General features: G+C 42.0%; 1 protein-coding gene and 1 pseudogene across 1 annotated transcript in view; both read right to left on the reverse strand.

Moving 5' to 3' along the window:
• Positions 1-2535: 2535 nt before the first annotated feature.
• The window catches only part of SP1 (Sp1 transcription factor), a 42031-nt gene continuing 27627 nt past the window's right edge, over positions 2536-16939 (reverse strand). Inside the window, exons 4-6 of the mRNA XM_060112289.1 lie at positions 9410-9578; positions 5940-6139; positions 2536-4641 (exon numbers count right to left, since the gene is read on the reverse strand). Of these exons, the coding sequence (XP_059968272.1) occupies positions 4328-4641; positions 5940-6139; positions 9410-9578 (683 nt within the window). The 3' untranslated portion in view covers positions 2536-4327. The remainder of the gene's footprint in view (positions 4642-5939; positions 6140-9409; positions 9579-16939) is intronic.
• Positions 5168-5822, reverse strand: LOC132499040 (actin-related protein 2/3 complex subunit 3-like; annotated as a pseudogene).

Raw genomic sequence — 16939 nt, forward strand, 5'->3', positions numbered from 1 at the left:
CACCATGCCTTTTCTTGCTCAGCAGGGACATGGGAGGCTGGGGCTGTTTGATAATGAGGAAAGGAGAAAATGGGACAAAATACTCATTTCCCTCAAATGAACACTGGGGAGGAAATCTTTTTGGGTTCGGGGAAGTCAAATTAGAGAAGACCTAGGAGGGGAATAAAGCCAGGGACTCCCATTTTTTTTTCCCTTTCCCAGACTCCAATCTAAGGCAAGTGAGCTAAATCTGGAAGAGGGAGTAGGAATTTAAGCTTAAGGCTGCTTAATGTCCTCCTGGGGGCTGGTGTTTAGGGAAGGCAGACAAAGAAAAGAAACAGGTCAACCTCAAAGCTGGTCTGCTCATCCTCCTACATGAGGTCTGTACCCCAGGAGTAGAGCCAAGAGAGGCACCAGAGAGCACACAGGCTCCTAAACAAAAGGAATAACCTACCCATACTTTATCAGCAGTTTTCAAAAGCACTGTTTTCCGGGTTGGAGACGTGCCATATCCTCCTCCCTTTCCCCAAAGCTACTGCTGCCACCTTTCATCCTTGCACATAAGTTACTGGCTCTCTTCTAAGGGAGATGAAACTCTGAGATTTCACATTTCTCCTCCCAACTCCAACAGGCTACTCAGCTTTGAATAGGGGAAAGGAGAGTTATGCAAAGGGCCCCTCACTTGAGGCAGCTAGACTATCCTCATTTCCTTGGTACCTGGATCAGAACTCCTTTGATCTGATCCCAAGGTCCAAAAGGCATCAGGGTACTTACAATTGAATGAAAACTTTAAGTAACTAGCACCAGGGCTCCCCCAAAGCACAAGAGGGGCCTGATTAATACCCTCAGAAGAACCCCTCAAAAGGTATATAAATTTATTGCGTCCTAGCAAAGATCTGCAGCTTCCAGTATTCACACAATGTGAAGATATTAACAATACAAAATATATTCTGAAGTCAAACATCTGCAGTTCATAGTGCTTTCTCAGATTTGTTAAAAAAATACAATGCTTAGTTTCCTATATAGGATATACAAAAGCAAAAAATATATATATGTATATAGTAGAAATAAAATCAATCAGCCATAGTAATTTACAGCCTTTGTCTCTAACCCTCCCCCAATCATAATCTTTACCCCACACTTCAGTCTATACTTTCTGGGATCAAGAGTTCTTCTATCTATTCTGAACTCTGAGAAATGTCTGTTAAATTGCATTCTGCATAGCACCCACAAACAGGGTGCCAGCTGGGAAGTCCCTGAAGGAAGATGGTGTGGGTTGTTACTGCTCTGGGTAAAAAGTCAGACAGTCAAATGATAAGCAGATAAATGTGACTGGGCAACCTGAACGGACAAGGGAATAATATTACCACTCCTCTGGGCACCCCCCACCCCACAAGGTTTGGTCATTAAAAAGTTAAATAAAAAAGCAACTCTTGAAAAAAATTTAGAATCAATAGCCTGTCAGTTACATTAATTTCTTCTGGCAAAAATTTCAGGGAAAGGGACTTTCATCAATAAACTCCTGACTCAAGGAATGTGGGCTCCTAACTTCCTGTGGAAAAGACTTGAGTGACTTAACTGCTGCTGGGAGACAAAAGCAGAAGCTGCTTCAGTTTTAGGGCCAAACAAGATACTGGATCTGGAGCTTCCGTGGTGAGGAAATAGGGCAAGTGGAAAAGAACTGGATATAAATTCACTCGTGCTAATGAATGGAGTTGAGGGTAAACCAGCATTCCATTCCAAAGAAAAACATCATCAAATAACCTTCTAAAAGCTTGTAGGCTTCAGCATCATTAAGCTAGTTTATATCTAATAACTTCATACTGGGGAAGATTCCATTCCTTGGAATGCTCTAGCGAAATACTACACACTTCAGTGAGTTATCCTGCCCCTTTCCTCCAGAAGATGCCTATGAACATGATTACACACATAAAATAACAGGTTCTGAGTTCTGCCTTTCAGAGGGAACAAAGGGTGCGGTAAGTGGCTGGGCATGGATAACCTCTACTTCAGTTATTAATAGAATTTGATCTGGGGAAAAGTTCCTTGCAATACTTCCTGTGTTAAAAACAGTATTAAGTCTGCAGAGAAAGGACCAAATGGGAGTAAACTTTTGTTTAGAATGTTAAGTTATTGTATTTCAGGTTAAACAACAACACAAACTTACCCAAACCCTAATTTGGATAGATTTTATATAAAATATATAGCAGAATTATAGGATCATCTATTTGTAGTCAAGGTAAATAGATTCATGAAAGGAACTAGGACTCTGCTATAGATCTGGATGTTGGTTTCACTTTCAAACACAAAAATAGTTTCTTCTTTTAAAAGTGCAGTAGAATATCTCCCATTCATAATTGTAACTAATTTAGCAAAAGCAAAGAAATGACCTCAGGAACATACCCAGGTTTTAAGATAGATTTCTAGGTAATGGGCATGAAAGGCATTTGATCTGAATTTATTTTCCAACAATTTCAAATATTAATTTCTCATCTGCGTGTAGATATATACAGGCACAAACACACATTCACACACAGTCATACACAAACACTTCACTTTCTATCAGATTAGGGTAATTTTTTATTGCAGGTCTCTTATAGTATTGGCTAACAGAAAACCTATCCCCAACCTAACAGATTACACACATACACACAGCCATTTCCACACTTCCTCACAGTGAAAAGCTCTCTGACAAGATACCAGAAGGTCGAGAGAGACAATGTTTTAATGGCTGGGCCTTGAGGACAACTCTGGTTGCATTTAAATCTCAGTGCCAAATGCACTAAGAGTTCCCTGCCGCTATAATTTTTGGATCAGTCTCTTCAGCAATCAGGCCACGGAGAAAGCAGGATGGTTTTTCCTGATCTCTCCTATAAACCACAGTGGTAAGACAAGATTTCTTTTTTGTTCTGGGCTATCATTCCCATGATGGTGTGTGCTTCCTTTCCCCTTAGGAACCACCCAAGGAAGAGTTAAGGGAAAAGATCAAAGAACCACTGCCTTGCCACTGGTCCGTGCTCTGGAGTTTTGCAGAATGGAAACCCAGAACAGGTTCACTGGCTGATGCGCCTTAATAACATAATGGGAAAGAAACTACCGGGGACGTTCAAAAGAGGAAGTGTATTTCCTTTCAGAACGTGAACTCAGAAGCCCACACATCAAAGCTGAGAGCTACCTTGGAAGACAGTTGTATAAAGGTCCAAATAATCCACTAACTCCTGAACTGGACTACTTGAGTCACTTCCGCTTCTGAGCACATCATTTTCCTATTGAAAGCCCCTACCTATTATTTGACCATCTTTTCACAGTTTATGTAAACTGATCCCAGATTATAACCTTCAAAGGGTCTCTTGTACAATTCCATAGAAGGACTTCTGATTCTTGATGCTTAGAGCAGCTAATGAAGAGAGAGGTGCCTTTGACTCTCCAGCGCCAAGAGGGTGCCTGCGTCAGTAGTATTTTGAACACTCTCTTCACAGCTACCTCAAGCATTTGCCTGAGCTTCAAGGCTTCTCTATTCTGCTGCTGGGACTAAGGACTTTAAAAGAATGACAGAAGTGCCTCATCCAGGGACCACTACCAAAAACAAAGCATGAAGCGATCAGATGAGAGAAGGGGAGACAGAAATGGTTGAGTCAAGGAAGGAGTGCAAGAAGCTGATCCCAAATTAAAAGACAAAATTAAGAAAGGAAAACATTATGTATGTGTATATAAACTAAAAGCAGAGCATATAAATGCTTAATCTGGTGGGAAGCCAAGACAACATCTATAGAAAATCTTGATGTGTCACAACAAGGCTCAGCCATAAGGAAATAAGGCAATATAAAAAAAAAAATGACCAAGTTATTTTGGTCACAGAATGGTCTCCTTCCTCCTCCCAGCCAACCCCTGCAAATGCATCTCTATATATCTTTTATATATATATATATATATATAATATAGAATCTGTTTTTTGTTAAAAAGTATTTCAATGATCATATATATTTATCAAGGCATGATGGCTTTAGGAAAGGGGGGGGATCCATCATGGGGGAGCTGAGAAGGGAAATGCAGGAAGTGGAGGCTGGGGTAAGAAGTGTTAAGAAACTGTTTGGGGTCATAAATGCGCATCAAAGGGTGGCACCAACAGAATTTTCACTAATGTTTCCCACTTCAAGGAGGTACTGATGATACAGGTGGATGCCAGGACCCCATCTCTTCTCTTGTATCCCTCCCCCAATTCTTCCCACCACCATGCATTTTTAATGCCTCATGGCTCTCTCTCCCACATGTCTCTTGGACCCATGCTACCTTGCATCCCAGGGTTGATGGGTATGGCCCATATGTCTCTGGCCCCGGGTGCCTGATCTCAGAAGCCATTGCCACTGATATTAATGGACTGCAGATCTGCCACCTGCATGACGTTGATGCCACTGTTGGCAAGACGGGCAATACCCTCTGGACAGATGGCCTCCATGGCTACCATGTTGGTGGTGATGAGGGCCGAAGGGGTGGCAGTGCCGCTGCCTTCTGAACCTGCCCCACTGTCCAGGGGCAAAGTGCCCACACTTAGGGCTACACCTGGGCCTCCCTTCTTATTCTGGTGGGTCTTAATATGCTTTGACAGGTGGTCACTCCTCATGAAGCGCTTGGGACACTCAGGGCAGGCAAATTTCTTCTCACCTAGGTAAAGGAAGAGAAAGAAGATGAGAAACTCACATCTCAGGATGTAGTGGTACCTTGTCCAATTCACTGCTTTCAAACTATATAAGGCAGAATAAACCTAGTCCTAGAAGGAAAAAAAAAAAGCTAGTCCTAGAAGGTGATTACAAACAAGAAAAACCTGGTGACTATCTATTGCCTTTTGGGGGAACAAAAAATAAGTAAAGGCTGGGGAGTACTCAGAAAGGAAGGAGTATAGCAGAAAAGTAAGGCAGGACCTTCAAAATCCCACTCAAAAGCTAGCTCCTTCCTTCTTAAGGGTTTTCCAGATTAACTCCAATTCCATTCATGATCCATACATTCAGTTTCAAACATAAGTTGCTCAGAAATTTTAGTTATTTCATAGATATATTTTGTCTTTTTCTTTTTTTGACTTGAAATGTGAGAAATTTCTTTATTATTACTCATTAAGCACCAGCTTAATACTGCGGAAATTTCAAATCAGCCCCCAACCCCAAATTCTTTAATAAAGAGCTCTTTTAGTAAAGACATACTCTCTTCTCTCCTCTGTATAAAACTTTACAAAATAAAGGCAAAGAACTGTGTACATCTTGCTGTAAATGCTGCCCATAGCTGTGGAGACAGTGTCTGCCCAAGGCTCCCTTTACTGTCCAGGTCCTGAAAGACTCTTGTTCATGAACTGTCTCTTCGCAAAGCGAGTCTGCCACTTGCTGGGTTTATCATCCTGAGGGTCAAAAACTTTCTCACAAAGTCTCAGTCCAGTCTCTTGCCTCAGCTGTTTTAAGTAGGCCCTCATCACTTCATCTTCCTGTTTGTTTGCAGGTTTGGCATAAATTGCATTAAGTGGAAAACCAGGCTCTCCAGGAAGGGGAAAATTAATGATTCCCAGTGTATACATTTCTTTCTCGCCTTGGCTTTTAGAATTGCAATTTTCTGAGTTTCTTTAGACACTCAGAAATGTACAGAGTTATATATATCAAGATCCTATCAGCTTCATTCTTAATTTCATAGTTTTTGAAGAAGACATTGGCCTTGAAGTAATAGATAGCTTCATCCACAATATCTGTATCTTTTGTCTCTCTAGGAGTGGGTCCTTTGAACTGACTTCTGACAGGCAATAGTGCCATGTTTCCAATGAGTGTAGTGTCAGGGTCCATGAGGGAAGAGTGGTAAGCCGGCATACTGGAGGCACCCAGGTTTCAACCCCAATGAGGAGGATCAGGTTACAGCACGGCGCTATTTTGTGTCTTTTTATTCTGGTCTATTACTACCTCTCGTTTCCCCAAGTTCCTGCTCACCTGTGTGTGTGCGTTTGTGCCTCTGTAACTCGTCCGAACGTGTGAAGCGCTTCCCACAGTATGACCAGGTACACATGAATGGCCTCTCGCCTGTATGCCAGCGCAAGTGCGCCCGTAGGTGTGAGGTCTTGCCATATACTTTGCCACAGCCTTGCATATGGCAAATGTGCTGTTTCTTCTTGCCAGGATCCCCAGAGCCCCTGGAAGTGAGAACACAACTATTCAACATTCATTCTAGAGACAAAAATTAAAAAATCACTAAGTATCCATCATAATTACTGGATCCACTCAAAACTAATCCAAACTTTTATTTTTAAAAAAAGCCCTCTCTTTAGTATCAAAAGATAAATCTTTAGTTGACTCGGATGTTTGATGTTTGAAGAGATAATCATTTTCAAGGTGACTTGTGAAATGTGAGAGGAATTTTCTTATATTTTTCTGGAAGTTAAGTCTCAATACAAGCATTTTCCATGAGAACTACTGTGAATATGGTGACATGGTGATATTTTTGGCTGGGAACTTACTTAATGAACAATGCGTCTCTCCATTTACGCACTTGGTGGAGAACTTTAAAGAAAACATAATATTTTACAACTATAGAAGTTTTCTCCTAGAATAAGGTCAAGAGCCAAACAGTAAAGATTAAAAGCTGAAAAGAGGGCTTCCCTGGTGGCACACTAGTTAAGAATCCACCTGCCAATGCAGGGGACACGGGTTCGAGCCCTGGTCCAGGAAGATCCCATGTGCCGCGGAGGAACTAAACCCGTGTGCCACAACTACTGAGCCTGTGCTCTACAGCCCACAAGCCACAACTACTGAAGCCCATGTGCTGAGAGCCCGTGCTCTGCAACAAGAGAATCCACTGTTATGAGAAGCCCACGCACCGCAATGAAGAGTAGCCCCTGCTCACCACAACTAGAGAAAGCCTGCGCAGCAACCAAGACCCAAGGCAGTCAAAAATAATTTTTAAAAAAAACTGAAAAGACAGAGCAAATGGGCTTCCCTGGTGGCGCAGTGGTTGAGAGTCCGCCTGCCGATGCAGGGGACACGGGTTCGTGCCCCGATCCCGGAAGATCCCACATGCCGCGGAGCGGCTGGGCCCGCGAGCCGTGGCCGCGGAGCCTGTGTGTCCGGAGCCTGTGCTCCGCAACGGGAGAGGCCACAGCAGTGAGAGGCCCGCATACAGCAAAAAAAAAAAAGACAGAGCAATATCAGAGACTTCAGAAAAGGACGATGGGATGGATAAAAGTTAAAAGGGGAAATAAGGACCCTAACTAATTCAAGGTATGTAAAAAAAATATTCCCTATATGGAGCAAATCCTAAGCTCCTCTCAGGAAATCAGCTTTGAAATGTTTTTGCCAAACCAATTTGTACCATGTGTGAACCATTAGTGGGCACTGGGGAGATTTCCAAGAGGGATTTTTCTTGGGTTTTAACAGCACATATTAGTGGGGCATGGGGAGGGGGGAACCAACCATAACAGAAATGAAATCATACTTAGGTAGAAATCACAGAATTTCCCTCAAAAACTTAAATCCACTTTAAGTTTTGTGAGAGGGAAACTCTATTGTACTCAAGTGCTTTTGATTCAGGTTTTTCCTGTAATATAGGGTAACCCACAAAGAATTCAAATTATTTCTTGTTTTGGTACATTTCTTATTTTTGTGCTTGCTAGCTAGCTAGCTAGCTATTTATTTATTTACTCACTTTACTTACTTTACTTACTTACTTACTTATTTATTTTTGCGGTACGCGGGCCTCTCACTGTTGTGGCCTCTCCCGTTGCGGAGCACATGCTCCGGACGTAAAGGCTCAGCGGCCACGGCTCACGGGCCTAGCCGCTCCGTGGCATGTGGGATCCTCCCAGACCGGGGCACGAACCCGTGTCCCCTGCTTCGGCAGGCGGACTCTCAACCACTGTGCCACCAGGGAAGCCCTGTGCTTATTTTTAATGGAACAAAACTTTAACAGATTTTTTTCAAAGGCATTTAAAAAACTATGTGACTTTTGGGCTTCCCTGATGGTGCAGTGGTTAAGAATCCGCCTGCCATTGCAGGGGACATGGGTTCGAGTCCTGGTCCAGGAAGACCCCACATGCTGCGGAGCAACTAAGCCCGTGTGCCACTACTACTGAGCCAGTGCTATAGAGCCCGCGAGCCACAACTACTGAAGCCTGCACGCGTGGAGCCTGTGCTCCACAACAAGAAAAGCCACTGCAATGAGAAGCCCGCACACCGCAATGAAGAGTAGCCCCCGCTCGCCGTAACTAGAGAAATCCCCCATGCAGCAACGAAGACCCAAGGCAGGGGCTTCCCTGGTGGCACAGTGGTTAAGAATCCGCCTGCCATTGCAGGGGACATGGGTTCAAACCCTGGTCCGGGAAGATCACACATGCCGCGGAGCAACTAAGCCCATACGCCACAACTACTGAAGACCGCGTGCCTAGAGCCCGTGCTCTGCCACAAGAGAAGCCACCGTGATGAGAAGCCTGTGCACCACAACGAAGAGTAGCCCCCGCTTGCCGCAACTAGAGAAAAGCCCATGCATAGCAACGAAGACCCAATGCAGACAAAAATAAATTTATTAAAAAAAAAAAAGACCCAATGCAGCCAATAAATAAATAAATTTATAAAAAACTATGTGACTTTCTATTCTCTTTCAAAATCAGTGACTTGAAAAAAAGAAAGTAACTTGGAGCTCTCCAGAGATAATACTGAATAGCCAGTACACTAATGAGAAAATTTTTCAGAATTCTGTTCTGTAGGACATATTAGATTCCTTGATGGAAGAATTTTCTACTCAGAATAAGTATTTTTATCTATTTTGGGAGAAAAAAAGATTATGGAAAACTCACGATTTTCACACAGCCACTGTAAAAAATCATTACAGTAGGTATGTTTCTTTTTCTTTGCCAGGCTGTTTTATAAGCTATCTTGTTAGGGGACTTCCCTGGTGGAGCAGTGGTTAAGCATCCATCTGCCAATGCAGGGGACTCGGGTTCGAGCCCTGGTCCAGGAAGATCCCACATGCCGTGGAGCAACTAAGCCCATGCGCTACAACTACTGAACCTGTGCTCTAGAGCCCGCGAGCCACAACTACTGAAGCCCGTGCACCTAGAGCCCATGCTCAACAAGAGAAGCCACCGCAATGAGAAGCCTGTGCACCACAACAAAGAGTAAACCCTACTCGCCGCAACTAGAGAAAGCCCGCACGCAGCAACGAAGACCCAACACAGCCAAAAATAAATAAATAAAATAAATAAATTTATTTAAAAAAAAAAAGAGTTGAAAAGGATCAGAGCTGGAACCAAGACCCCATATATAATCTAATCAAAAGCACTGTACTGTCTCTGATCCCTTTGCAACACTGCCAACACTTAAAAATTTTTTAAAACAACCCTTTCTTTTTACCTCCAAGTCTATTAATTTTTCTTCTTTATACTCTTAAGAAATTGGATGAGTCAACTTACCTTCCTTCACTATCTTTACAGTAGGGGCAGGTGCATGCTTCCCGTCGGGTCCTCCGACCAGCTTGGGGTTGGGGATCTGGGCTGTTCTCTCCGTCCTCTCCACCTGTTGGGTCATCATGTATTCCATCACCACCAGCCCCATGGAGGCCAAGCTGAGCTCCATGATCACCTGAAATTAAGAGAGTAAAAGGGTCAAGGTGGGAAATAAGGGAGGTCATCACAGCCGCAGGCATCTCAGTGACACTTCACTTTTACAGCACCATTTCTTCAAAACTTTGAAGTCACATTCACTGCCCATACTTGAAATCTCAAGAATCAGAGTTGAAGAGAGAAAGAGCCAATAAGTCTATGAAAACATGCTCATTCTCACTCAATTTTTAAAATGCAACTCTATTTATAATAGACTTGTAATTTTTCACCTACCAGGTTACAAAAAGTTAAAACTCTAATAATGCACAGAATTGGCAAGGATACAGGGAAACAGGCATTTTTATATACAGGTGGTGATAAATTAGTACAAACTCTTTTTTTTTTTTTGGCTGTGCCGTGCAGCTTGCAGGATATTAGTTCCCCAACCAGGGACTGAACCTGCACCCTCAGCAGTGAAAGTGTGCAGAGTCCTAACCACTGGACCACCAGGGAATTCCCAGTACAACTTTTTTGAAGGCCAATTTGGCAATATTATTAAAAATTTAAGTGCACATCTTCAAAGAAATTTCACTTTGAATCAGCAATGTCCTATGGATATATTCATGAGTACACAAAGATATCTGACAGTAATGTTTTCTGTAGCTTTATAACAACAAAAAACTGGAAAAAAATCAAAATGTACACCACTGAGGAACTAGTTAAGTAAATTACGATAAACTTATGCAATGGACTACTATACATGCATTAAAAAGAATGAGATAAAGTTCTGTACTGTTATAGAAAGATGTAGAACAAACCTCTTATTCATTCCCAGAACTAAAGTGCTATGGAACCAACCAAATGGAAGTGACTAAAAATAAGACTTTAAGGGATTCCAAACTAGAAAACATACAAAACCGGAAAGAGGAAACTTCCTAAAATGAGCAAAAACTTGTGCTGAATATTCATCGGGAAACAGTACATGTACATTATAAATTTTAACACAAAGAGAAAAGGAAAGAGCTGAGGTCAAAGTTAATTCTTTTTCTTTTTTTTCTTTCCGCCATGCTGCGCAGCATGATAGAATCTTAGTTCCCCAACCAGGGATTGAACCCACGCCCCTTGCAGTGGAAGCACAGTCTTAACCACTGAACTGCCACGGAAGGTCCTCTAAGTTAATTCTGTGTAGCTAGATATACATCCAGGAAAGTTTCGGTTTGGGATTGGATGCTTTTCAGAATGCTACAAAAAGGAAGAAAATATCGTGCATACAATCTATTATGTTACTTGATGTCATTTCCTTTTAAAGATAAACTTGTGGACTTCCCTGGTAGCAGAGTGGTGAAGAATCCACCTGGCAATGCAGGGGACACGGGTTCAATCCCTGGTCTGGAAAGATCCCACATGCCGTGGAGCAACTAAGGCCGTGCGCCACAGTTACTGAGCCTGCACTCTAGAGTCTGCGAGCCCCAACTACTGAGCCCACGTGCCCCAACTACTGAAGCCCGTGTACCTAGATCCTGTGCTCTGCAACGAGAAGCCACCACAATGAGAAACCCATGCACCACAATGAAGAGCAGCCCCCGCATGCCGCAACTAGAGAAAGCCCACGTGTAGCAACAGTCCCAAAGCAGCCAAAAATAACTAAAATTATTTTTTAAAAAATAAATTAAAAATAAAGATAAATCTGTCTGAATCACTATAATTTCTGTCCTGGTTAAATTAAAATAGAGAAATGCTACAAAGCTCCAGGCCAGTGTTTCTCAAACTTTTTAAACTTGCAACCCACAGTTAAAAATATATATATACGACACTGTGACCTAGTACATAAACATGTAACTGAAACAAGTTTCACAAAAAAATGCTTACCCTTATGATAAGCAGGGTATTCTGAAATTTTCTAGACTCTATTTAAATTTTTTTTCCTTAATGCTGGTCATGACCCAGTATATCGATTTTATGAGTTACTAATGGGTCACACTTGACATTTTCAAATACCGCCTCTCTAGGCCAATAGACAGAAGCAATGTTTTAAAGGAATACATAACATTCTTTTCAAGCTTTCAAATCTATCATAAGCATTCACCTATGAAAGCACCTTGTAAATAAGTTAATGACTCTATCCATATTTAAGATTCCAATAAGTGGAGAGTGTTGAAATGGCCAACTTTGTTTTATCTATTTTATAAAGAAGGAAACTAAATAAATGGGGTAGGTCAGACTTAACATCTAGAAACCTAGGCTCTTGACTTTACTTCTATACCTAATTTCAACTCTTTTCAGCTCATCAACGTAATTTCGAGTCACAGTACCAAATAAGCAGCTCTCTCTTTTTTTTTTTCCTTATGCGGGCCTCTCACTGTTGTGGCCTCTCCCGTTGCGGAGCACAGGCTCCGGACGCGCATGCCCAGTGGCCACGGCTCACGGGCCCAGCCGCCCCACGGCATGCGGGATCCTCCCGGACCGGGGCACGAACCTGCGCTCCCTGAATCGGCAGGCGGACTCTCAACCACTGCGCCACCAGGGAAGCCCAATAAGCAGCTCTCTTTGTACTTTCTTTCTCACTCTACCACTTCTAAGCACCAGCTTATTGCATTAAAATAAATTTAATTTGAATATTTTGAGATTTTCATGATACTGGCAGAACTAAAACTGGGAAGTACTGGAGTACAGGTTAAGAACAAGTTTTGAAGTAAGACAGACCCTAGATAAGAGCCCCTACACTATGATTTGATTAGCTTTCCTGGCAGTGATCAAGTAACTTCTCTAGTTATCAATTTCTCCATCAGTAAAATTGGGATGAAATATTAATCTCAAAGTTATTGTGAAAAACAAATGAAATAATACACGTAAGGCGCTTAGCATAGTATCTGTCACATAGCAAACATTCAATACATTGTAGCTATTACTATTAGGAAAATATCTTGTGGAAAAAAGATAGTGAGAAATCATGCAATAAGATACACCAGTATTTCATGTAATCATTCCACCTTAAAATTGTATGTGTTACTGAGTGGAAACTCCCCCTAGTGGGGATGGAGAATTTATCCTTTAAAATAAGCCAAATAGCTCAGCAGACAAGACAGGATGCTAGTTAGTAATGCCAGTGGTTACCTACCAAAAATTACCTTCAGAAGAGAAATTTATAAAACTGTAGATCCAGCTATCTATAATAGGTCTTTAGAAATAAGACAAAACTATGGTGTATATCAGCAGATCATCTTCTTTGATCTATTTTCCAAGCTAACCTAACTCCATTAAAATTTGAGAAGCAATCCATTAATCCCCAAAGTTCTCCCTTGTCCCAATCAACTGGAAAGAGGCAAATCTTTCTCCATTTTATTGAAACATAAGAGTAATATTCCAGGGCTTCCCTGGTGGCGCAGTGGTTGGGAGTCCGCCTGCCGATGCAGGGGATGCGGGTTCGTGCCCTGGTCTGGGAAGATCCCACATGCCGCGGAGCGGCTGGGCCCGTGAGCCGTGGCCGCTGAGCTTGTGCGTCCGGAGCCTGTGCTCCGCAACGGGAGAGGCCCGCGTACCGAAAAAAAAAAAAAATAATAATAATAATAATATTCAAGATAGGCATAATACACTAAATAGGGACACAAAGAAATACTTAGATATCAGGACTACTAAAACTAAATCTCTAACCCTCTTTTCAAATTCTTACGAAATGGACAGTCAAAAATTAACATCCTGGGCCTCCCTGGTGGCGCAAGTGGTTGAGAGTCCGCCTGCCGATGCAGGGGATACGGGTTCGTGCCCCGGTCTGGGAGGATCCCATATGCCGCGGAGCGGCTGGGCCCGTGAGCCATGGCCGCTGAGCCTGCGCGTCCGGAGCCTGTGCTCCGCGACGGGGGAGGCCACAACAGTGAGAGGCCCGCATACCGCAAAAAAAAAAAAAAAAAAAAAAAAAATTAACATCCTCCTGGACCCCCACAATGATTTCAAATTTTTTTAAAATAAGAAAACTGAGAATGGGCTTAGATAAAATGAACAATTTTGTATTTCATTTAACAAAAAGAACGGATAAAATGTCAACAAAGCATCAACATCAGACCAAAATCTGTTTCCTGTCTCTTTTAATAACAGTTTTAGAAAAAGAACAGTTTTATCTTAAAATGTGGCACTGGTTAAGCAATGAAACAAATTAAAGATTTTCCTTTCCATGATTAAAATAACTAGTAAACCAAAGGCACAGTTTAATGACAGTCTTGCCCAACCCAGTGGTTGCCTCTAGCATCAGTTTCTGAAATAGCTATGGCAGTTACACACTTTGTTAGTTTCCTCGAAGTGAAGAAGTGTGCTGAAGTCATGAACCTTCAAGACCACCACATGGTAAGTCAAACACCCTATTCTTCTCTGAGAAAAAACTTGGGTAATACTAAAATAAGATGAAATAAGAACCTCCTCAGTAATTTTCAGAAGGGTGGTTCCCATACACTTCCCTATTTATCTGCTTTCTGAAATGATTTTGGGAACACTGTGTTCTTTAACTTTAATTCAGTAAGTATTAATACAGTAAGACTAAAACTTAAAAACTATACCTATATTAAACACACACTGGGTTTTCTGAATATGTTTCAATTTACACAACAGAGTTAATTCAAAGAAGCATATCTCAGGCCACAAAGTGTTTGTGTCTTTTCAGCCATGTTGAAACAGAATATTGGTAACACCACTTATGCGTGAGGAACAGGTATCCAGAATATGGCCCCAAATCAAGAAATAAAAACATCTCTAAGGACTTCCCTGGTGGTCCAGTGGGTAAGACTCTGTGCTCCCAATGTTGGGGGCCCGGGTTAGATCCCTGGTCGGGGAACTAGATCCCGCATTCCACAACTAAGAGCCCACATGCTGCAACTAAGACCCCATGTGTTGCAACTAAGACCCGGTGCTGCATTAAAAAAAAAAAAAAAATTCTCTAGTAACGGAAATAGATGATTCACAATACATAAGGATCCAGGGATTGAACCCAAGCCCTCAGCAGTGAAATTCCTAACCCCTGGACTGTCATGGAATTCCCCTTTATATTTCTAAATAATAATAATTTTATTGATCTAGTTTCCCAGTCCAAACAAAGTATATTAGAGGTAGAAAATTAGAGAAAAAGGAATAGAAGAATCATACCTTTAATGGCACAAAAACTGACAACTGGGAGTGATATATATAAATGACCCACAAATCCATCCCTATATTGACTATTTGGTTACTCTTGAAGTACAGTCTAATGTAGAAGAGATAGGATAAATGCTTGATTCTGTCAATCAGTAGTTTTTAAAATAATGAGTTGGTTTCCTAGACTCCTTAGAAAGTGACTAACGGGGCTTCCCTGGTGGCGCAGTGGTTGAGAGTCCGCCCGCCGATGTAACGGACACGGGTTCGTGCCCTGGTCCGGGAAGATCCCACATGCCCCGGAGCGGCTGGGCCCATGGGCCATGGCCGCTGAGCCTGTGTTCCGCGACGGGAGAGGCCACAACAGTGAGAGGCCCGCATACGACAAAAAAAAAAAAAAAAGAAAAAGAAAAGTGACTAATGAGTTCTCCTTTTCTTAAAAATCAAGTTTCCTGAGATACAATTCACATACAATAAAAATTCACCCTTTTAGTAAGTTTAGACCAGGGTTCTCAAACTGGCACCATTATATTCCCCAGGAGACATCTGACAATATAGGCATTTTTGATTTTCATGTTTGGCATCTAGTGCTGCTAAATATTCTACAATGCATAGGACAGCTTTGCTCCTCCCCCTCCAAATAATTACCTGGATCAAAATGTCAATAGTGTTGAGGTCGAGAAACTATGCTTTAGACAAATGTATACAGTAAGTAATGTAACCACTAACAAAGCACGATACAGAATATTTCCACCACCTCAAGTAGTTCCCTTAAGCACTCCCCCATAGTCAGTCTTTTTTGCATTGATATGAACTCATGGATTTAAACGTATTTGATGCTTCAATCCACTGCAGTTATTATCCTTACTGATGCTCAAGCTATCCTGCACTTGGCCACAGAAACATCAAGTTGGCTCCTTTGTTCTTTGACAAGATGTCTCACGTTTGATATTAATTTTCTGCTCTAGATCTAGAATCAGCTATTTCTTCAAGTATTCCTAGTTTATTTTCATGGGAAATTAGTATTCAGGTACCGTAATCTGGTCCTCTAGTCATTTTAGTTATTTGAAGCTCTAGTAGATTTCACAGGAAGGGATCATGTGAACACTATTTCCTTTATTCTTACATGTTAGTGATCTTTATACTTGGAGGTCTATTTGTCTGAACAGAAAATTCTTGGTTGTTGTTTTATTTCCTTGATTCTCTTATATGTTAATCCATCGCATTCTAACACTAAACATGCTGTCAAAAAGTCTAGTGAAAACCCATTTTCCTTCATTTGTAAGTGATAGGTCTTTTTTTGCTAGGATGCCCAAATGTCGTTTTTCTTTAAAGTCCACCAGTTTTAACAGACTATGTCTCAGTGTTGGCCATTCTGGGTCCATTTCCCCAGGCATATTTTTAAATTTTTAAAATTTATTTATCTATCTATCTATCTATTTATTTATTTATTTTTGCCTGCATGGGGTCCTTGTTGCTGTGTGCCGGCTTTCTCTAGTTGCGGCAAGCAGGGGCTACTCTTCATTGCGGTGTGTGGGCTTCTCTTTGCGGTGGCTTCTTTTGTTGCAGAGCATGGGCTCTAGGTGCACAGGCTTCAATAGTTGTGGCACATGGGCCCGAGAGCACAGGCTCAGTAGCTGTGGCTTGCGGGCTTAGTTGCTCCGCAGCATGTGGGATATTCCTGGACCAGGGCTCGAACCCGTGTCCCCTGCATTGGCAGGTGGATTCTTAACCACTGTGCCACCAGGGAAGTCCCTCCCAGGCACATTTTGGGAAAGTTTTCCTTCTGTCCCATGCATTTGGCTGTTTTCTTCCTTGGGAACTTTGTTCACATGAATGTTGGTTCCTCTTTGCCTATATTTTGTATCATTTCTTCTCAAACTCCTTTACTTCTTCTTTTTTTTGTAATTTATTTATTTTTTTTTTATTTATTTATGGCTGAGTTGGATCTTCGTTGCTGCGCGCAGGCTCTTTTCTCTAGTTGTGGTGAGCGGGGGATATCCTTCGTTGCAGCGTGTGCGCTCACTGCAGTGGCTTCTCTTGTTGCAGAGCACAGGCTCTAGGCACGCAGTCTTCAGTAGTTGTGGCTCACAGGCTCTAGGGCGCAGGCTCAGTAGTTGTGGCACACGGGCTTATTTGCTCTGCAGCATGTGGGACTTTCTGGACCAGGGATCAAACCCATGTCCCCTGCACTGGCAAGTGGATTCTTAACCACTGCGCCACCAGGGAAGTCCTTCTTTTTTTTGGTTTCTTTTATTTTAAAAGCTTCTCTCTTTCTATTACATA

Source organism: Mesoplodon densirostris, chromosome 11 (genome assembly GCF_025265405.1).
Source record: "Mesoplodon densirostris isolate mMesDen1 chromosome 11, mMesDen1 primary haplotype, whole genome shotgun sequence".
NCBI classification, from domain to species: domain Eukaryota; kingdom Metazoa; phylum Chordata; class Mammalia; order Artiodactyla; family Ziphiidae; genus Mesoplodon; species Mesoplodon densirostris.